The sequence below is a fragment of the Suricata suricatta genome, chromosome 8 (genome assembly GCF_006229205.1).
Source record: "Suricata suricatta isolate VVHF042 chromosome 8, meerkat_22Aug2017_6uvM2_HiC, whole genome shotgun sequence".
NCBI lineage: Eukaryota > Metazoa > Chordata > Mammalia > Carnivora > Herpestidae > Suricata > Suricata suricatta.
In genome coordinates, this window is record NC_043707.1 from 100,347,750 (window position 1) to 100,370,181 (window position 22,432).

At 40.0% G+C, this 22,432-nt stretch overlaps 1 protein-coding gene across 2 annotated transcripts in view; it reads right to left on the bottom strand.

Moving 5' to 3' along the window:
- Positions 1 to 372: 372 nt before the first annotated feature.
- Positions 373 to 22,432, bottom strand: part of SCP2 (sterol carrier protein 2) — a 118,445-nt gene continuing 96,385 nt past the window's right edge. For both annotated transcript variants that reach the window (XM_029948198.1, XM_029948199.1), the window contains 3 exons: positions 15,915 to 16,044; positions 4,534 to 4,613; positions 373 to 1,403 (listed from right to left, as the gene is read on the bottom strand). In XM_029948198.1, the coding sequence (XP_029804058.1) occupies positions 1,308 to 1,403; positions 4,534 to 4,613; positions 15,915 to 16,044 (306 nt within the window). In that variant the 3' untranslated portion in view covers positions 373 to 1,307. The remainder of the gene's footprint in view (positions 1,404 to 4,533; positions 4,614 to 15,914; positions 16,045 to 22,432) is intronic.

Consider the following 22,432-nt stretch of genomic DNA (forward strand, 5'->3'; position numbering starts at 1 on the left):
GGGAAAGAGAGTTGGGGAGAGAGAGGGACGCAAAACTTGAGAGACTACTGAATACTGAAAACAAACTGAGGGTTGAAGGGGGAGGGGGAGGGGAGAAAGAGGCGGTGGTAATGGAAGAGGGCACTTGTGGGGAAGAGCACTGGGTGTTATATGGAAACCAATTTGACAATAAACTATTTTAAAAAATAAATTATTTGATAAGATAAAAAAATAAAATATAGAAAAAAAAAAGACTTAGTGATCATATCAAAGTAACCAGCAGAGAACACCTAGATAACACAGACTTTCAACCCCCCAATGTTTCTCTTACTCTTTGTCAGTGAGAAGGCTTCCCCTGAACAAAAAGAACATACACAATAAAAACAAAAGAGATCAGGAGGAGCTATTTTAATTTTCTATTAAACATTCTTCCAAAAGCATTATTTTACCCCGTATCTTACTGAGTTATAAGAAATAACATTAGCATTAGAAACACTAGGAAGAAAGATAAATTAAATGTGGCTAGTTAAACTAAACTTACATGAAAAAGGAAAATTATAATGAAGGACTGAGAGCTTTAAGATTTAATTAAATATGAGATTATACTTTGAACACTGTGCATATCAAAGCAAACTTTATTTGTTCAATTATTTTTAACAACAGCGTTTTATGATTAATACATTGATTTTTCAAGGAGACTCATCTTAAAAATATTTTTATTTTAAAAATAGGCCTGTGTTCACCTATAGGATTTTTTCCCCCCGGCTCTGATCAGATTTATTTTGATTTGGGAAGAAAATACCATTTTGATAGCATGAAATGCAAAATTTAAGTTTTTTAGACTTCCCAGTACAGAATTTTAAAAACGATTAATGGAAAATAGGTTAAGGACATTAAGTGCACAACACTAATTACTGGCTCGCTACTGGTATTCAGTTTCTTCCCTAGTTCTTCCAAGGAAAACTTAAAGCCAATCTTCAGTGGAATACTCTTTAAATATACTTTATAAGCAAAATGAGAGCTTTTGTTTACATAGTTTTTAGATCTTGCTGTTCCTAATTTTATTCTGAAACTCAATTTTACCCCAAACCATAATTACCATATTAACTTTGTAATGCACAGTTGTATGCAATTCAGCAAGCAGTAGTCTACCAGCAGGCTCTATTCACCCAGAGTTCAGGAAAAAACAGGATTGGTCACACCCATTTAAAAACAAATCTCACATCATTTGCCAATGTGTGGTTTCCATCTAAATTCTAGGAATGAAATATATGGATATACACCTATATATCTCATCTTAATTTTTAAAGATAGGCAAAGGGAGTTCTTCACAGCTTAGCTTTGCCTGGCTGAAGCTGAAGATTTTGTAACTTCATAGCCAGACCCATGTTGCCAGTGATTTTCAGTTTGCCTTGAAAGAATGCCTGTAAGTGAAAAGAAAGAAAATTATTTCTTGGTGTTTTTTGTTTTGAGATTGCTGATATTTCTAGACGATCCAGCCCTGAGATCATTTATTTATCCAGGTTTCTTAACCTTTCTACAAAATATGAAACATGGCCTTCTGGGATAGCTTTAGAACTATATTCCTCAGGGCACCTGGGTGGCTCAGTTGGTTAAGCCTCAGGTCATGATCTCGTGGTTCATGTGTCGGGCTCTGCGCTGACAGCGGGAAGCCTGCTTAAGATTCTGTCTCCCTCTCTCTCTGCCCCTCTCCCACTTGTTCTCTATCTCTCTCTCAAATAACTAAAAACGAACTTAAGAAAAAAAGAACTAGATTCCTCAAAAGGAAGGCTTTGTAAAAAGCATGCTCTACAAAGAGCAGTCACAAGGCACTTCTTTCCCAAATGTCTTCTCTTAGAAATTGAGTCTACCTTTATCTGCCTTCCTCACGGATGGTACCTTTTCCAAATAATAGGCAAAGTGGATTCGTACTAGATGGATTTTGCTTTAAAATATTACACATGGATCAAGAATATGAACTGAGGGCACCTGCTGGCTCAGTTGGTGGAGCATATGACTCTTGGTCTCTGGGTTATGAGTTCAAGCCCCACACTGAGTACAGAGATTACTTAAAACTAAAATCTTACCGAAAAAAAGAATATAAACTGAAATTTTCAGTAGTCTGCTGGGAGAAAAAGCACAGGCATAACACACTTAGATACTCGTGAGGTTCAGTACAATGTGGATGAAATGTCACCAGTTTTTTTTTTCCTTTTTCAGTCTATATGATAAAGGACTTATCCCTACAGAGGGAGCCTAGGCAGCCTGCTGAGATGGAAGTGCTGGTGTTTAGTCTTTGGCTCGAGAAGAAGAATCAAACCAACCCGAAGTACAGAGCCACAATTTGTTCCATTTTACAACTGCCTCAGATTAGATCACTTGATGTTTGCTAAATTTATCATGTAATAAAATCCCAGGAAAACTTAAAAGAAATAATAGCAAAATTGGGAACACAGCATGATTTTCCTGCTATGATCTCTTTTAACTCGATTATTAAAATAAGGAAGGGCTAGATGAAAAAAGTTTCTGGTAGTCTTAGCTTTCTAAGCAAGTACATTAAGAAGTTGGGAGCTCTTTCTGCCTCATCCATGAGCACATGCACAGAGCTCTGCTTTTTCTACACCTTCTGGTAAGGGTGACTAATTCCTTTTTCTTCCCCTCCTCTGTCTGGACAAACTAAATATTTCCTTTTCTATATGGCACACAGCCTTCTGTCTGATGACTTAAAGGTCAGGTGTCTCAGAACACAATATATTTAACACATGTCCTGAAAAAATATGGACCAGGAGTACCTAACAGAGAAACTCACCATCTTACCTGTTTTTCAATTAAAAGAGAAAATGGCTTATTTATTTACTAAAACATAATTTTTCTCTCTAATACTCCTTTAGGGAGTCCAAACATAAGGATCACTTTAATCTGGCCCCTAGGTGTTCTTCATGTGTGCTTCACACTGGAGAGCACACTGCTTTGTTTCAACTGTAGCCAAACACTGAAATTGTAATTTCCAGTACATTTGATGGTTTGCAGTCAAATTCTCTAAGCATAAGGGAAAGCCATTAGCATACTAATAGAACTATCTCCCTTTTTTATCTTTAATTTCTTTGGGTGCTAACAGACATTGAAAAAAAAGAAAAAAGCTGAATGATACTTTGCTCCCCCAGACGGATGGTAAACAGGTAAACTGAGAATGGAGGCAGCTGACGTGTGAAGTCTGACCACCCTGCCAAGGAGGTGCATGGAGTGCTCGGGGGACAAAGAGCAGCGGGCAGGAGGGACGAAGACAGCCAGCTCCTATACACGTGGCCTCTGTTTTGTCCAGATTTTGGGAGCAGGTTCTGTGGGGGGAGATGTCAGTGCTGGTGGTGTATAATCAGCTGAAACATCACAGATGCAAGTCTTTCACTTGTCAAAGCATCAACTGAAATAGGCTTAGTTGCTTACAGAAGGCATTTTAAAAAGGAATACTAGCCTGAGTCAGATTTAGTTGTTTTATCCAATCTTTTGAATTACCAGGGGGCTACAGGAATAAGGCCTAAAACAAAGCAGGCTGGGGCAACAACCACAAAATGCATACACAATGGCGTGTGTATTTTTGTTACCTCTGGCCAATGAAAGCTTAGTGTCTCAAGTCTGTTCAACACTGTGTGACTAGAGTTTGAGAAGACCCTTGCCAATCTGGGAACCAGGAAAATCTATACAAAGCATAAATACATTTTAGACAAATACAGCTTAATCCAGCAATTGTTTTGTGAAAACCTAAAAATGTCAGGCATTGTGCTAAGTTCTGGAGACATGAAGATGAATAAGACGTGGTTTGTTCCTGTGAGACACTCACAATCTAATGGAGAAGAAATAGGCACATCGTGACTAATACAATGTGACAAGTGCTAAGCTTGCCTCCGGTAGATGGCCAGGAAGAGGGACTGGCTACAGTCCCCCAACAACTTGTAAGGAGGTCCCAGGAGAGAACATCTGGGCTAATTTTGAAAGGAAAGGCGTTTGTCAGCGAAGGTAGTTCAGATCAAAAGAGCACGGGACAAAGAAAGGTGCGAAATGTACGAGGTCATGTCCTTGTTCACATTGCTCCTTCCCCCTGGATTGCTCCTAGCCTCCATCTGTGCACGGCTGACTTTTGGTCCCACCTAAGACTCAGCTCAAATGTTGCTTCCTCTGCTGTGAGACTTCCTGTGCAGACTCAGGAAGACACGGCCGTTCCATCCCCCACGTTCCCCGTCCACAGGCTGGGCGTGGCACCATGGATACTTGGACACACTTGACTCTTTTGCAGGTCTGGACATCACACCAAGTGTGGATGTCCTGTGCATGAGAACTCTTTCTTATTCATCTGGGTATTTCCAGCACACAAGACAGTGCCTGGGACATAGCCTGCTCCACAAATGTTTGTCATTTGTTAAGTGAACATTTTAGGGAACACCGAGTTTTGTGGGTTTGACCACTTTGCACTTTATGGTATGAGGCTGAGGCGGGAGATGAAATGGAATGGGCCAAAAGACCCATCTACTAGGAGGAAATAAGCTCCATCAGACTTACCGACTGAGGATTCATTTTACCAGTCATTAAAGCCAGCAAGTCAGAGTCGGCCATCGTGATGGTGCAGTCAGCCTTCTTGTCTAAAACAGATACACAGGAAAAGAAAGGAGAAAAAGGGAGAGTATTCAGTTTTCATGTGTACATTTTAGTCAAAACCCACTGACAGCAACAGATCACAACCAGTACTAGAGCAGGGTGGGGACAAGCGTACTCACGTTCTCTTCTGCAGCAGCCTGGTAAAAGGTGGCATCAATCACAAGCAACCTCAATATTTTACAAGACAGAACTGATTATCATATGCATATAATGTAATCATTAGATGATGGGTATCTACATTTACTGACCTGAAAAAATGCTCATGTTATATTGTTCATGATACTGTTTTCCAAGCCACTTACAAAACAAACTATGAGCATGGTCTGGTTTTTGCTTCAAAACAGATATTCAGGGTGCCTGGGTGGCTCAGTCAGTTAGGTGTCCGACTCTTAATCTCGGCTCAGGTCATGATCCCACAGTTCCTGGGTTCAAGCCCCAAGTCAGGCTCTGCACCGACAGCACAGAGCCTGCTTGGAATTCTGTCTCTCCCTTTCTCTGCCCCTCCCTGCTCACTCTCTCTCTCTCAAAATAAATACATAAACTTAAAAAAAATGGACATTCAATTATATATGTATAGGAAAAAACATCCATAAACGTAGACACCAATATATTAAAAAAAGTTATTATGGTACCCAGACTCTAAGGTGACCCATGATGTCTGCCTCTTGGTGTTTATGCCTTTGTATGCCTTTGAGTGCAGGCAAGACCTGCTTCTACCCAATAGAATGTGGCAAGGGAGATGGGATGTCATTCCTGTGGTTCTGTTATGTTACATAAGATTGTCTTGCTTGCAGACTTACTCTCTCCTACAGGCCTCAAATAAGCTAGCTGCTATGCTGTGAAGTACATAAGCAAAGGGCCATATGGTAGGGTGCTGGACTTTAGGAGCTGAGGGCAGACTCTGGCCCATGGCCAGTAAAAAACAAAAGTTCTCATTCTCCATAGCTGCAAGGAAATGAATTCTGCCAGCAACCTGAGTAAACTTGGACATGGACTCTTAAGCAGTCAAGCCTCCAGATGAGAACCCAGCCCTAGCCAACACCTTTACTGGAGCCTATAAGACCCAACTAAGCCGCCCTCAGCCAAGTCACCCATGGAAACTACGAGGTAATAAATGTGTGTGTTGTTTTAAGCCACTAAGTTTGTAGTAATTTGAGATATAGTAATAAAAAATGAGTACAGTTATCTATATCAGGGGTTATCAAACTTTTTCCGTAAAAGATCAGACACTAAGGGTGGCTCAGTTGGTTAAGCCTTCGACTTTGGCTCAGGTCATGATCTCACGTTCGTAGGTTTGAGGCCCCACGTCGGGCTCTGTGCTGACAGCTCAGAGCCTGGAGCCTGCTTCCAATTCTGTACCTCCTTCTCTGTCTGCTCCTCCCCGCTCATGCTCTGAATCTCTCTGTCTCAAAAATAAATAAAACATTAAAAAAATTAAAAAAAAAAAAGATCAGACACTAAGTATTTTAGACTCTGCCTAAAGCCAGTAGGTCTCCATCGCACCTCTGCAACTCTGCCTCTGTGGCACACAAGCTGCCATTGACAAAACATAAAAGAGTGTGGCTGTGTGCCAATAACACTATTTCCAAAACAGGTAGTAGACAGAGAGGGAGAAGATATTTGCAATTCACAGATCTGACATAAAACTTGTATCCAGGATATATAAAAAATTCCTATCATTCAATTAGAAAAGGTTAGATAATCCAATACCAAAACAGGCAAATAATAAACAGACACTGCACAAAAGATCTCCAAATGGCCAAAAAACCATATGAAACTATGTTCAACTTCATTACTCATCAGGGAAATATGAATTAAAAGCATGAGTGAGATATTACTACATACTTACAAGAATGAATGGCCAGAAAGGAAATAAAGACAACACCCAATGCTGATTACAATGAGGAGCAACTAAAAGGTCAATACAATGCTGGAGGGACAGTAAAATGGTACAGCCACTTTAAATAACAGTCTGGAAGTTTCTCAGAAGGCCAAACATGCATTGCCATGATTTACAATCCCACTTCTAGGTGTTTACCCAAAAGAAATAAAAATTTACGTCCACACAAATAACTCTATGTGAATGTGCACAGTGGCTTTATTCAAATGGCCAAAACCGGGGGAAAAAAAACCAAATGTGCATCAACTAGTGAATGGATAAACCTCTCAACAACAAAAAGAAACAACCCATCTCTCCAGAAGCCTTGACATGCCTCCAGTGCCTCCACCTTTCACATAACTCGAAGTTCAAAGGCTCTCTACATGGAAGCTCATTCTATACATGAAAAACAGTCAAAGCAAGATTACTTCTGTTTTTTCATTTTAATGATTCCCTAATATATTTAAAAACATTTTAATCAAGGGATGCCTGGGTGGCTCAGTGGGTTAAGGTGGTCTTAGGCCCAGGTCTTGCAGTTCATGTGCTAAAGGCTCAGAGCCTGGGGCCTGTTTTGGATTCCTAGTCTCCCTCTCTCTGCCCCTCCTCTGCTCATGCTCCGTCTCTCTCTCTCTCAAAAATAAACATTAAACAATTTTTAAAATGTTTTAATCAGAAGTAGTGGATTCCTAAATGATTCCAAAGTCATCTGTAATTCTCTGATTTTGTTTATCCTTCATTTCCAGCTTTGGGCGTGGGGAGTGGCAGGTGACACAAAAGATTGTTTTATTGTTGGAATCTTTTCCAATGACCAGCTGAAGATTTGTACTGGAATACAACTTATATGCCTTCTGCATTTTTTTTTTCAGGTAGGCTTAGTGCCCAGCAAAGAGCCTAATGTGGGACTTGAACTCACAACCCTCCCCAGATTAAAACCTGAGTTGAAATCAAGAACTGAGCTGAGATCAAGAGTCCAACACTTAACAAACTGAGCCACCCAGGAGCCCCCACCTTTTGCATTTTTAAAGCCTACTTCTTGAATTTAAGCACAGTGATAGTATTCAAAGAGCAGTTCAGCCTGTAATATGTTTAAAAGATATATCTGCCCTTTGAGGTCCCTTTTGAATGACATTTGCTAGGCCTCTCAAGTGTTTTCATTACTACATTCAAGCACCTCACAAATCCAAGATGCTGGATGCCATATGGCATGGAAAATGCAAGCCTTTGGGCAAAGCTTGTGGGCTTACGCTGGGGGAGGGAAGGGAACAGAATTTGTTTATTTGTCTGATTTAGAAATAAGGCATCTCAGAGATGCCATTATTTTGTGTTTAAGTTAAACTGCATTTTTGTCTTTTGGTTGATATGAAATGTATTGTTCCAATATAAAACAGTAATTATTGGACTTTTGGGGAGGAAAAAAAGGTACAAACTACTGATGTTACATGCAATGACAGGAATGAATTTTGGTGAAAGAAGCAGGCTCAAAAAACTATATACTGGGGCACCTGGCTGGCTCAGTCAGTAGAGTATGTAACTCCCGATCTCAAGGTTGTAAGTTCAAGCCCCACTTTGGGTGTAGAAATTACTTAAAAATGAAATTTGAAGGGGTACCTAGGTGGCTCAGTTCATGAAGCATCCAATTCTTGATTTCAGCTCAGGTCATGATTCTAGGGTTGTGGGATCAAGCCTTGCATCAGGCTCTATGCTCTGCCCCTGCCCCCCACTCCCGCTCGCTCTCTACAAACAAACAAACAAACAAATAAAACCTTAAAACAAAACAAAATAAAACAAAAAAACTACATACTGTATGATTCCATTTATGACATTATGGAAAAGTTAAAGCTGCAGGGCTAGAAATCAGAGTAGCGGTTGCCAGGGCCTGAGGGTGGGAGAATGGGATTGACTACAAAGGAACAGGAGAACACTTTTCGGGGTGATGGAAACATTCTATCACTTGACTTTTGGTGATGGTTATACAAATATATGCATCTGCCTAAATTGATAGAATTATACCTCTCAAAAGGGTGGATTATATTAAATTCTAGCTCAATGACCCCAACCAAAAACAAACCTGACCAACAAAACAAAACAAAACAACCCTGACAGTAACCAGTACTGTCAAAAATGTGGAGCAAATGAAACTCTCATATAATGTGGAAGGTAATGTAAAATAGCACACACACACACACACACACACACACACACACACAACTGGCTATATTGTACCTTATGACCTAGTATTTCTACTGGTCATATGCCAAGTAGAAATGAGTACATACATCCACTAAAAGACCCATATGAGAATGTTCATAACAGCTTTATTCATAAGGCCCCAGAATGGAAACATTGAAAAGATATATCAACCATGGAATGAATGAATAAATTCTAGGGCATTCACACAGTAAAAACAAACTACTGCTAAATACAACAAGTTAAAGAATCTTACGATGCTGAGCCAAAGAAGCCAGACCTAAAAGACAAATATTATATGAGTCCATGTAAACAAATTTCCAAAATAAACACAATCAATCTATGGTAATAGAATTTGGAAGAGTGGTTTCTTATGGGAGAAGACAGTGATGATAGGGGGCATGAGAGAGACTTCTAGAATGCTGGCAACATTCTGCAGCTTAATCTGGGAGATATATATTCATCAGTAAACACTTATCAAGCTAGACACTTCAGATTTATGCCTTTTACTACAAAATTTCAATACAAATTTTACACAAAACAAACAAAAAAACAGGTGGTGAGTTGGATTTGGCCCACATCATTTGTCAACCCCTGACACAGATGGTGGGATTCCAGGAGAGTAATTTTTCCATTTTCTTTCTCTGACTCTTCTAATTTTTGTTTACACTAAGTGTGTATTACTTATAATAGAAAGTTTAAAAATATTAATTTTAATATCAAAGTACAATGAATAAAAAAACTGTATAACAAAGAGTCTAATATCTTATTGCTAAATCAGCCATGTCTACCTTGGACAAATAAGAATTTCAAGGACAAGGGGCGCCTGGGTGGCTTAGTCTGCTGAGTGCCAAACTTCGGCTCAGCTCATGATCCCACAGTTCATGGGCTCGAGACCTGCGTTGGACTCTGTGCTGACAGTTCAGAGCCTGGAGCCTGCTTCCGATTCTGTGTGTCCTCACTCTCTGCCCCTCCCTTGCTCATGATCTCTCTCTGTCTTTCAAAAATAAGTAAATGTTAAAAAAAATTTTTTTAAAGAATTTTCAAGTTGAAAAGAAAAAATTCACCCATAAAAATATTTGTCAGCACTGTGTTTTAGACAATTAATACAACAATAATCCTCTAAAGCTGGCTCCTCCTCAAAGTTGGCCTCTCCCTGAAACCAAGTCGTTTTCTAGCTTATTATTCTGTTTTATTTTTCTTAATTGCACTTATCTGAAACTACCTTACTTATTTGTATAGGTGTTTTCTGTCAGTATTTGTCCACTAGAATAAAAACTTCACATGGACAGAACCCATGTCAGTTTTGTTCTTGAAGAGAACAGGTCCTTGAAGAGTGCTTGACATATAAAGGGTAATCGATAAATACTTGCTGAATAATAAGTAGATTATGTAGATTTCAAAAGATTATCAAATCATGGTCCAATAGATAATAAGATAATATGTGCCTTAATAAGAGATTAGAGAATTCTATGGTCTGAATGTTCCCTGCAAAACTCCCATGCTAAAATTCTAATGCCCTGTGTGATGGTATTAGCATCAGGTCAGGAGGTGGACCCTAATGAATGCGATTAATGCCTTATAAAAGTCTCCAGGGGCTGACAGTGCAGAGCCTGCTTGGGATTCTCTTTCTCTCTCTCTCTCTCTCTGCCTTTCCCTTGCTTGTGAACGTGCTGTCAATTATCTCTCTCTCTCAAAATAAAATACTTAAAATTTTTTTAAAGATTCTCCAAAGAGACTCCCAGCCCCTTCTGTCATGTGAACCCACAGCAAGAAGGCACCACTATAAACCAGCAAGAGGGCCTTGACCAAGGCTGACATATTGACCTTGGACTTCCAGGATCCAGACTGCGAGAAATTCTGTCGTTTATAAGCTATTCATTCTGTGGTATTTTGTTACAGAAGCCCAAATGGACTAAGACAGTGGTAAATTATTAAAGTAGAGCATGCCCATATTATTAGTTAAAACAAGCTTGAAAGTTAAAAATTTTTATTATATGTGTTAGAATTCAGGGATAACCCCTAAAAAATTGAGATTCAATGGCCATTCCATCTTTGCTTATGACAAAATTTTCTTATTACTGGAAAAAAAAAAGGTGTGACCTTTGAAAATGAAGGGATTTACAGTCTAGAAAATCCAGTTCCCATGCAGATTTATATGATCAAAGAAGATGGAGGAAAAAAACTAACAAATGGAGATTGTTGGACCTGATCCTAATATTCCAAGAAAGGACTCTTAGTCATTGAAAAGTGAGTTTAGAAAGAGAAGCCTGCTGCTGCTATAAAATCAGCATTTACTGAGCTTTCACTATGTTGAGCACTTCACATACATGCACTCATTTGATCTTTATAACAACCCCATAAGGATCAGAGAGGTCAAAAAACTTGCCTATGATTGCACAGCTAAATAAGAGGCTAAGCTAGATCTGAAAGCAGATTCCTGCTGCTGCTAAAGCCCATACTCCCAACTGCTAAGCTCTATGGCTTCCTATTGTTACATTTAACGGCTCAGTTTTAATTAGGCATTCACCAGTTCATCAGTATTTGATGAATCTAGATGCTTTCATAGTTCCCCAAGTCCTTTTGCAGTCTTAGACAAATCCCATGTGTTCAAGCAAAACTATTGTTTAATATATGTACTGGGGTTTAAGAGGAGAAACCTAACAGAGGACCATGCGGAGGGGAAGGAGGAAAAAGATTTAGGGAGAGGGAGGGAGATAAATCATGAGAGACTCTTGAATATTGAGAATGAACTGAGGGCTGAAAGGGAAGCGGGGTGATGGTCATGGAGGAGGGCATTTGTCGGGAAGAGCATTGGGTGTTATATGGAAACCAACTTGACAATAAACTATATAAAAAAAATATATATATATACTGGGGAGGAAGCAATGATTTTCTGAGCACTTATGCTAAAGCACTTCACATATGTCCTTTAATCCCCACAACAGCTCCATGGAGAGAAATTATTCTCATCAATTTCTAGATGAGACAACTGCACTCAGGGAAGGTACAAGTCCAGTAAGTGACAGAGCTGTGGTCTGAACCCAGTTTGGGTGTCTCCAAAGGCTATGTGTTTTCTACTGTACCTTGGGGATGCAAGACTCAGAGGCCTTCTCTATCATGTGCCCCACAAAAAGGCAGGGTTGAGGGCTCAAGCAGATGCTGAGAGGGCAGAATAAAGGAATGAAAGATAGTGTGTCAGGTTAGATTAATTTGGGTTGGTTCCTACATATATGCTACGTGAGTTGTTTCAAAGCAGAGAAGGGAGAGCAGCAGAATTCATAGACAAAGGCACCTAGGCAGGAAGAAAAGATTATGGAAAATGCATAAAATCTACAAGTCCTTAGTATACTCATCTGTATAATTACTACCAAACTCTTAGAATATAAGCAAATGAAATATGTTTAAGGAAATCTTACTTTGTCAACAGTAAGTAAAACTCTCAACACTGTACATGCCAAAAAAAAAAAAAAGCAATTCTCTTTAAGATGCTAGTTCAAACTAGGACAGGTTATTAATGCTTTAACATAGCTGATCTCTAACAAATGGGCACTTGTTGGCTGATGTAATAGGAGCTGGCAATTTCCAGTGGTGGCTTTTACTGGGTAAGTCCATATTTCAACGCCACTCCTAGCTGCCAACAAGTGTCAGTTTCAGCAGAAATTACCTTGCCCCAGGGTAAAATCCCTTCAGGTCTGGGATAGGGCACCCAATATGGGGAGAGCTCACCACCAGAGTACGCATGTAGGAAGATTTTTTGAAATAACGCAATAGTTTTCCATAAGCATATTATATTTCATGACAAACAATGATAACAAAATACAGGAGAAATATTTTTAATATTACCTTATCTCCTGCCAGGACAGATCAAAATATGATCCTGAAATAGCTATTTTCCAAAAGTTCTTTTTATTTCTAAAGGCTTAAATCTAGATGAAGCATTTAGTTTTTCTTCCTATACCACATCAGAGTGGCAGTTCATAGAATCCAAACATACAGTTATTTTTCTGCCTACTCATTTTGAGGGAAAAAAGGGACTCTATATAATTCAGAAGCCTCCCACGACACCACGTGCTGCCCACGTAGGATGCTCTTACTACTGCCTCAGTTCTGCCATCATGAATCTCTACTGACTCCTTATTCAACAGCGCTACTCTTAACGTTTCCTCCTGTCTCCAAAATCTAACCTCGATTCCAAGAGCTCTGCCAACCTCTTTCTACCTCAAAACGCCCCTGAATATTTATCCTCTCAGAGAGAGAAGTATCCATCCCTCCTAGTGGCTTGCTAAAGCGAACCTTCCTTCTTCCTGTGCCCCTGATGTCATCTACTCCTCCAGGACCTCCCTCAATAACGTTAGTAACGAAACTCTCCCATCTTTGATAGACTTCCTTCTCCTATGCAGCTTCCAGGCCCCAACAACTTCACCCCAAGTATCCCTGGCAACCCCAATGTAACATCTTTTTTTCTCAGGGCCAACACTCAGGCTCTCTTTTTTGCTCAGATGGTAGCAACATCCATCCTCCCAATTGCTCTTTCTACCTCTGATTTCTCCCTTTGCAATTCATCATATCTAATGCACCAGGTTCATTCTCTAAAGCATAGCCCTAACTTTCACTTTCTTACTTATTGATTATATATCAAATCACTTTCAAAGTTCATAGCAAGGTATTTGAAGCTCTCCAAAAAGGTAGTCCCCATCTATCAGATTTCTTAAATACACCAGGCTCTTTCCAACAAGAGACATGTAATATACAAAATACAAAATGTAACCTGCTGAATATGCATCATTCATTCTGCTGTTCATTTTTAAATTACAGTAAAACCTTGGTTGCGAACATCATTCATTCTGGAAACATGCTTTTAATCCAAGGCACTTGTATATCAAAGTGAATTTCAAGAACCACTGGCTTAGTTGTGATTGTGTGATGCTTGGCGTCACATACTATTTGTATTGCAAGACATTGCTTTATCAACTTAAAACTTGTTACAAGTGTTTGCTTGTCGTCCAGTACACTCACAGACCAAGTTACTCCCAGTCCAAGGTTTTACTGTATTTATTTCATCAACGACCAACCATATATCAGATGCTATTGTAGGCAATGAGGATGCAGCAGTGAACCTAACAGTCAAAAAGCTCTATCTTCATGCAGCTTACAATTCAAGTGGGAGAGATGGACAATAAGCAAATAAGTAAAATAGTCTATGGTATATCAGATGGCAGTTAAATGTTATAAAGAAAAATAAGGCAGGAAAGGGCAATAGGAAACGGTAACAGGTATGAAGCATGGTTAGGGAGGGGCTCACTGAGAAGAGGACATCTGGGCAAAGATCCAAGGGAAATGAGGGAACAGCCACGAGACTATCTAAGGGAAGATGAACCCAGGCAGAGGGAACAGAGAGTGGAAAGCCCCTGAACTGGGAACACCCACATGTCAGCAATGGCAAGGAGTATCCTTCCTGTGTGACTGGAGCAAAGTGAGAGAGAGTGTAGTAAAACAGAGGGAAGGAAGACCAGATCATGTGGTGCCCAGTGTAAGAACTCTGGCTCTCACCGAGTGAGCTGAAAGCCTTTGGATGGTTTTGAGCAGAGGAAGGTCACGATCTAACTTAAGTTGTAAAAGGATCACTCCAGGATGCCTGGGTGGCTCAGTCCTTTAAGCATCCAACTCTTTATTTCGGCTCAGGTCATGATCTCACGGTTTGTGAGATTGAGCCCTGAGTTAGGCTCTGTGCTATGAGCTACCAGACAGCTGATAGCAGAGAGCCTGCTTGAAATTTTCTCTCCCCCCCTCTCTGCCCCTCCCCTGCTTATGCTCTCTCTGTCTTACTCTCAGAAATAAATATTTAAAATAGTAATAAAAATAATAAATACAATGATCACTCCAGCTGGTATCTGGAGAAGACCTTGCAGGGGGAAAGGTTAGAAACAGGGAGACCAGGCAAAACAATGATGGAGGCTTAGACCAAGAATTTGCTGATGGATGACTGTGGAGTGTGAGAAAAAGAGGATCCAATGATGACTTCAAGGTTTTTGAACCAAAGAACTGGTAGGACAGAGAAGCAATTTATGGAGATGGGGTCGATGGTGAGAGGAATGCATAATTATAGGGGAGTAGAAGGAAATCAGGTGTTCAGCTTTTTTTTTAATTTCTAAAAAATGTTTATTTATTTTCGAGAGGGAGACAGAGCATGAGAGGGGAAAGGCAGAGAGTGAGGGGGACACAGAATCCAAAGAAGGCTCCAGGCTCTGAGCTGTCAGCCCAGAGTCCCCCATGGGGCTTGAACTCACAGACCAAAAGATCGTGATCTGAGCTGAGTCAGATGCTTAACCAATTGGTTAAAGCTAACAGTTTTATACATGTTAGCTTCGGAATACCTACCAAGTATCCAAGTAAACTTGTCAATTAAGCAGGTGGTTATATACCTTGGAGTTCAGTGGCTGAGTCCCTGCTGAAGGATTCTGGGAGTCATCAGTGCGGGGATGGTTTTAAAAGCATGAGACTAGAGGAGATCCCCAGGGAGTGGATGGAGGCAGAACTGAGCCTTGGAGCACTCCAACGTTTAGAAACTTGGAGATGAGAAAACAGGAAGAGAGGCCAGGAAGGAAAGGCAGTAGGTAAGAGGAAAGCCTGGAAGTGTCATATCATGAAGGCTGAGAACCACTGAATTTAGCATACGGTGGTCACTGGTGAGCTTTGCAAGAACAGAGTTGGAACGGCGATGAGGAAACAAGCTGACTGGAGTGGGTTCAAGAAAGACTGGGATGAGAGGAAGTGGAGGTGGTGACCGACTAGAGACAGGCCTCTCCGGGCCCTGTAACCACACACGGGAGCATGTGCTTTACGGGATAATTAAAAGATAATTATCTTCAACCTTATGAAATAGGTACCATTTATGATTCCCATGTAGAGATCAGAAAACTGAGGCTCAGAAAAGTTAAATAATTTGTTCAAAAATCACAATTTGTGAGTGGCAAGGCCAGGACCCCAGCCCAAGTTTGTCTAATTTTAAAGCCTAAGATCGTCAACTCTGTGATGGAGCCTCCCAGTCTTTTGGAGGAGGCAGCTGGGAGGTACTCCTGTGCCCAAGGATTCCCCGGTTCTTTCACAAGGGCCTACACCTCTAAAGCCACCCCTTCTGGGAAACACCAAAGCAGACCCCTATTTTCCCTTGTGAACTTGTCGATGCTCCTGTAAATGAAGTCATTACTTCACTGACCTGAGTTAGGAAGCACTGACCCCTTGCCGTTCTTCACATCCACCACCCAAGTGGCTTCTTTACCCCCAGGGCCATCCTTCACCTTGAAGGCAAAAATACCACCAATTTTCTTCACAAACTGCTCCCCTTCCTAGAGTGAAAAAAAAAAAAACAAACAAACACTGTGAGTTATATCAAGTTTGTTTCTCTGGCTTTTCCACAAATTAAATGTTTAAATAGATTCATGACGTGAGCAGCCAGGACTGCAGCAATCCCCAAGCTCCCTTCATGATCTTTTACCCAGAAAAATCTGAACGGCAACGTGCAACAGCTCCCTCATCTGCCAAATCTCTTGTTGACAATGGCTTTCTGGATGCGACTGGTGGAAGGAGAGGGAGGATGGGGGTGGCACAGGAGCATGTTCTACTGAGGCAGCTTTCCTTGACCCCGGTTCAGATTTGCTCTGGCTTGCCTAAATATTGGAACGCCTTCTCTCTCTCTTTCTTTTTTTATTTTCTTCTGCAGATAAATTCCTTTACATGTGTTTCTGGTTTCCCACACTTAGAACTTAAACATAACTGGTTCGGAAAGCAGTCTTTTTTGGGGGGAGGTCAACTTATTTTCTGTATTAGTATAGAGAATTATACACGTAACATATCACCCACCAACTACTTTTGTGTCTTGGGGGAATGAAGCTGGCAAAATCACCTCAGATCCGTATCTCTGTAGGTTGGTTTTCTTTCTCCCCCCATCTTCATTCCTACTTTGTTTTATCTTCCCCTACTGAAATATTTATTGATCAGAACAATGATTGGCACCATTGTCCTATGCACTAAGAATAAAGAAGCAGGAGTGAGAAGGGTAAATGATCACTATGACGGCTATGACAACACACGGGGATACGGGAAGCACAGGGGACTGGCTCCAGGAGCACTAAGGAGCAGCTCGGGCAGCTGGCACAGTGGAATCTGAAAGGATGCCAACAAACTCACACACCTTTCTTAAAAAATAAACCAAACCCATGATAATTCTACTGCAATTATTTTTCTTTTAAAAAACATTTTCTCTTTTTTTTTAATGTTTATTTACTATTGAGACAGAAAGAAACAGAACATGAGTGGAGGAGGGACAGAAAGAGAGGGAGACACAGAATCTGAAGCAGGCTCCGGGCTCCAATCTGTCAGCACAGAGCCCGACGCTGGGCTCGAACCAACAAACCGGGAGATCATGACCTGAGTCGAAGTCGGATGTTTAACCAACTGAGCCCCCCAGGCGCCCCTTAAAAAACATTTTCTATGGAAAAAAAATAGAAAATATTGACAAGAAAAAAATATAAATCACTCATGATTTTACTACTCAAAGAAAATAATATTTTGATATAAATCTCCTCTTTTTTCTCTGCATGTATTTTTGTAAATGGGATTACAATCACATTTTATATATATTGTTTTGTAATCCATTTTTCTGTTTCATAGATTATCCTCATTTCTCTGTCATTAAATAGTCTTCTACATAGCTTAAAATTTCTTTTTTTTTAGAGTGAGACGGAGAGCGAGAGCGAGAGCGAGAGCGAGAGAGAGAGAAAGAGAGAGAAGGCATGAGCAAGAGAGGGGCAGGAAGAGGGGGAGGGAGAATCTGAAGCAGACTCCACGTCCAGCACAGAGCCCAATGCGGGGCTTGATCTAATGACCCTGAGATCATGACCTGAGCCAATATTGAGAATCGATGCTTAATGGACTGAGGCACTCAGGCGCCCCTCTACTACATATAGTCTTTATTTGTGTAAATGTCTATACTTCATCTAACCAATACTCTGTTGCTTGATATTTAGATTAGTTCTTACTTCTGGCACTTTTAACAGTGCTGTGAATAACATTCTTTTTTTGTTTGTTTGTTTTTTGTTTAATTTTGAGAGAGAGAGAGAGAGAACGAACAGGGGAGAGGCAGAGAGAGAGGGAGACACAGAATCCAAAGCAGGCTCCAGGCTCCGAGCCATCAGCACAGAGCCCCATGTGGGGCTCCAACTAACACACCACAAGATGGTAACCTGAGCCTAAGTCGGTCGCCCAACCAACTGAGCCACCCAGGCGCCCAAATAACATTCTTTCATCAAATATTTTTACATAACCTCCTTTATTGAAGGTTAAATTTCTAATTAATTGCTAATTAATAACAGTGAATCTGCAATCATTATAGGTTTGAATTCCTGCTATTCCATGCACTTCATAACCCAGACCAAGTTACTGAAGCTCTTTGAACCTCACTCTTATCTGTGAAACAGAGATGATGGTAACTACCATCATAGTGTTGTATGATATTTAAAGACCCACAAAACACAATGTAATTGCTCAATAAATGTTAGCATTTTGTTGTTATTTTAGTCTATGATGTCCACTACTCCTGTGCCAATATTACAGTTCTATAATGTATATTATACTTTGGTATAATAAATCCCTATTATAATTCCTTTCTCCCAAATATTCTTGAACTTGTTTTGGACATTTTTTCCCTCTACATGTATTATAATCATTTAGTGAGTTCTCCCCACCAAAATGCTGTTGGATTTCGATGGGGTTACATAAAATCTGTTAGATCAGTTTGAGACAGAAGTAGTATCTTTACAATATTAACACCTTCCATCCTCGAATATTATATACTTTAAGTTTTCTTTGCTGTCCCTTGGCAATATTTTGTCAATTTTTTCCCACATAGGCTCTTGTACATTTCTTGCCAAGTTTATTCTTAGCTGTTTTATATTTTATATTGTTCTTATTAATAATATATTTTTTGTTGCATTTTATGACTGGGTTATTGCAAATATATGTATGTATATTAAACCTAGGGTACCTGGGTGGAACAGTCAGTTAAGCGTCCAACTGTTGATTTCTGCTCAGGTCACGATCCCATGGTTCTGAGAGACTGAGCCCCATGTCAGGCTCCCCACTGATAGCGTGGAGAGTCTGCTTGGGATTCTCTCCCTCTTTCTCTACCCCTCCCCCGCTTGCTCTTCCTCTCTCTCACAAAATAAATAAATAAACTTCAAAAACATATTAATCTTTGGATATTTATTTTGGAACTGGCTACCTTTTGAGTTCTCTTATGATTTCTAATAGCTTTTATTTCCCATCTTTTTATTTCAGCCTCACATCCCTGCAGTACTTTAAACAGTGGATTCTTCCTTTTGGTATCATAATTTTCATTCTTTTAGAAAAGATTTAAGTTACTGTGTTCAGGAACTGTGATAAGTACCTGAAATACTCAAAAAATTATTATCCCTAAGGAACTTTAATGAAGTGATATCAGATATTAACTTCTGTTTCTACGTAAGCAGAGAGCCTAGCCAAAGTTTATTTCCTTTTGTTGTGTTTTGTTTTAAAGCATGCAATTCAGTGGTATTTTAGTATATTCAAAGCTGTGCAACCAACTCCACTATCTAATTTAGACATCACCCCAAAAAGAAGCCCACATCCATTAGTAGTCACCCCCTTTCTCCTCTTCTGCTAGCCTTTGGCAACTCCTAGTCTACTTTGTATCTCTGTGGATTTGCTTATTCTGGACATATCATATAAATGGAATCACACAGTATATGGTCTTTTGTGGCATCTTTCACTTAGCAAAATGTTTTTAAGGTTCACCCAAACCATGCTGAAGCATGTACCAGTAATTCAGTCCTTCTCATGGCCAGATAACATTCCTTTGTATGGAGGCAGAACACTTTACTTTGCCATTCATCAGTTGCTGGTTGCTTCCCCTTTTTAGCTATTATGAATAATACTTTATGTACGCTTGTGTACAAGTTTTCTATATGAACAAAGACTCTAATTTTTCTTAAGTATATATTTAGAAGTGAAATTTCTGGGTCATAGGTGATATTTAACTTTTTGAGAAACTACCAAACTGTCTTCTAAACTAGCTGCACCATGTTACAATCCTACCAGCGATGAAGGTTCCAATTTTTCCACACCTCACAGACTTCTGTATTTTTATTTTATTTGTTTAAAGTTTATTTAATTTTTGAGTAATTTTTACACCCAATGTGGGGCTTGAACTTATGACCCCAAGATCAAAAGTCGCATGCTCTTCTGGTTAAGCCAGCCAGACACCCTAGATTTTTATCTTTTAAGTGTTAATCACCTTAATGGACATGTCCATCTTTTTCTTATACTAGATAACACACCTGAACCTATTTAGAAACAACAATGGGTCTTAGACTCCAAAGAAGCTCTTCTAAAAATATTTAGTCTAGACCTACTTACCTCCACAATCACCAGAGCATTTCTCAAACCCACGAACTGAAAGATCATGACCTGAAGTTGGATACTTAACTGACTGAGCCATGTCCGTCTTGTCATAATTTTTAAATATTTATTTATTTTTGAGAGAGAGCAGGGGAGGGGCAGAGAGCAGGGACAGGGGATCGAAGGAGGTTCCATGCTGACAGCAGAGAGCGATATGGGAGCTTGAACTCAGAGTGTGAGATTATGACCTGAGCCAGAGTCCAGCACATAACCAACTGAACCACACCGGCGCCCCCCCTCACCCGGTCAGATTTTTAAAGTGAAAGAGAAATTCTCTTATTTTGACTTCTCTTAAAAGATCTCATTCAAGTTATTTTAAGTTAGCTTTAGGAGAAATTATTAATGATAATAATAATCTTTTCAGGGCTATAAAATTTTCAAGTGCTTTTATATACATTATTTCTTTAATCTCCATAAACTCCTGGAAGTAGCTGGACAGGTATTAATATCAGCTCATTGAACAGAAAACTGAGGCTCATAAAGGTTAAGAACACTTCAGCCTATGCTCTGTCCAACTGCTGAGTAATCCATCTAACGTAACTCATCCAACATTAACATACCATCTAACACTTGCAGGTGTGCATTTCTTAAATGTGGCTCCCCATAGCCTATAGGAGGAAGTCTGTCTTTATATATCATTCACAATTCTTCAAAATCTGAGAGATATTTATGTGTACTTATCTTCAGCCTCTTTTTCACCCTCCTCAGTCTTCATATTCTAATAATACTGATCATCCTGAATTCCATACACATACGTGCCTCCAAGCCTTTGCTCATGCCCTGTCCCAGCTCACTCACCTCCTCCTTCCTATTCACAATCTCACATGAAACTCATCAGGTCCCTGCTCACTTGCTAATTCTTCCTTGAAGGCTTTTCTGTCTCTACGGGACACTTTGATAGCCCTTTGCCAAATGCGTCCATATTCCTAGTTAAAGTTGTTATTTTTTTTCACTGGGAAAATTTTTCCATGTTTATCTTCCCACTAAACTCTGTTCCCTGAGGGGCTGGGACATATGGGCTAGGAAGTTGTACAACCAGAACTCAATCCCAGTTTGGTTTAATTTCAAATTCAAGGCTCTTGTCATTTGACCATACCCTATTACAAAGGTTACATCAATATTTCCAACTTTAGCCTATGAAAGCAGTTTCTGTCTCTATAAATGAATTTTTTAAAAGAAGGTTCAAATCTTCTCCACATTCCTTGAGATCTTTTATTGTAAAACCCTACCCCCTTGGGTCAATCTGGACCCTAAAATACCAACCATTGTTTCACTCTCCCACTCCCATTCTGGCAAATAATTAAAGGCTGAGCAACTGGGCTCTGGAAAGACCCTAAGAATGTAACTCAGTAACGAACACTTGACCTAAAGTTTAACTTGTTTTTCAAGATTCTGTTAAACAACCCCACCCTTTTAATAAGACGTGGCTGAGGTGAAATCCAAGGTGAGGTTAAAGTCACCTAGCCCCTAGACACCTAGACATCTTAGGTATCTATGATTGGTCATTTTAAAAAACTCAGAACTTTAAGATGGTTGGTTCCCGCCAAAACTAACGTCTGTGTATTACAATGAAACTGGCTATAATGAAATGCTATAAATTGTAATTGGTTAACTACATGATGACCCATTTTGTTTTGCCAAAACCCTTAAAAACCCTGAGCTGCTACTTGGCGGGGCTCCCTTCCGAGGACTTCCAGCTACTTAGAAGGGGCAGTTCCATGAACTAAAATAAACCCATTAACCAACTACTAAAATAAACCCACTAACCAACTCAGATTGTGATCTGTTTGTGGATTCTACTCTCGATGACTCCGCATTGGGGATAAAAAGGTCTACCATTATCTCTCAAGTTTCTGTGAAGACCATCTAGAAGAGTGGGTTAATAATCCTGATGCGGTGGGCCACCCGAGAGTCAGGCTTTCCTTGGGATCAGCAGCTCATGAATGACTATTTCTGGGTGCATCCATGCCATCTGCTTGCCTCAGAAATAGAGCTAGGCCAGACACCAACGAGTTACAGCAGGAAAACAACCAGCAAACATTTAGGAATTCTACCTAGCATATCTGGAGAGAAATTACACTTGCCTCCTTAAAATGGATATAGATTGATTTTGCACTTGCTGTTACTTTTAAGAACCAACTGATCCTCTGATAAAATAACAGTTTTTCACTGAAGAGGTAGTGAGAGGGTAAGAAATTGACACGGAGAGAGTTAAAAGCGGGGGGGGGGGGGGGGGGGGGG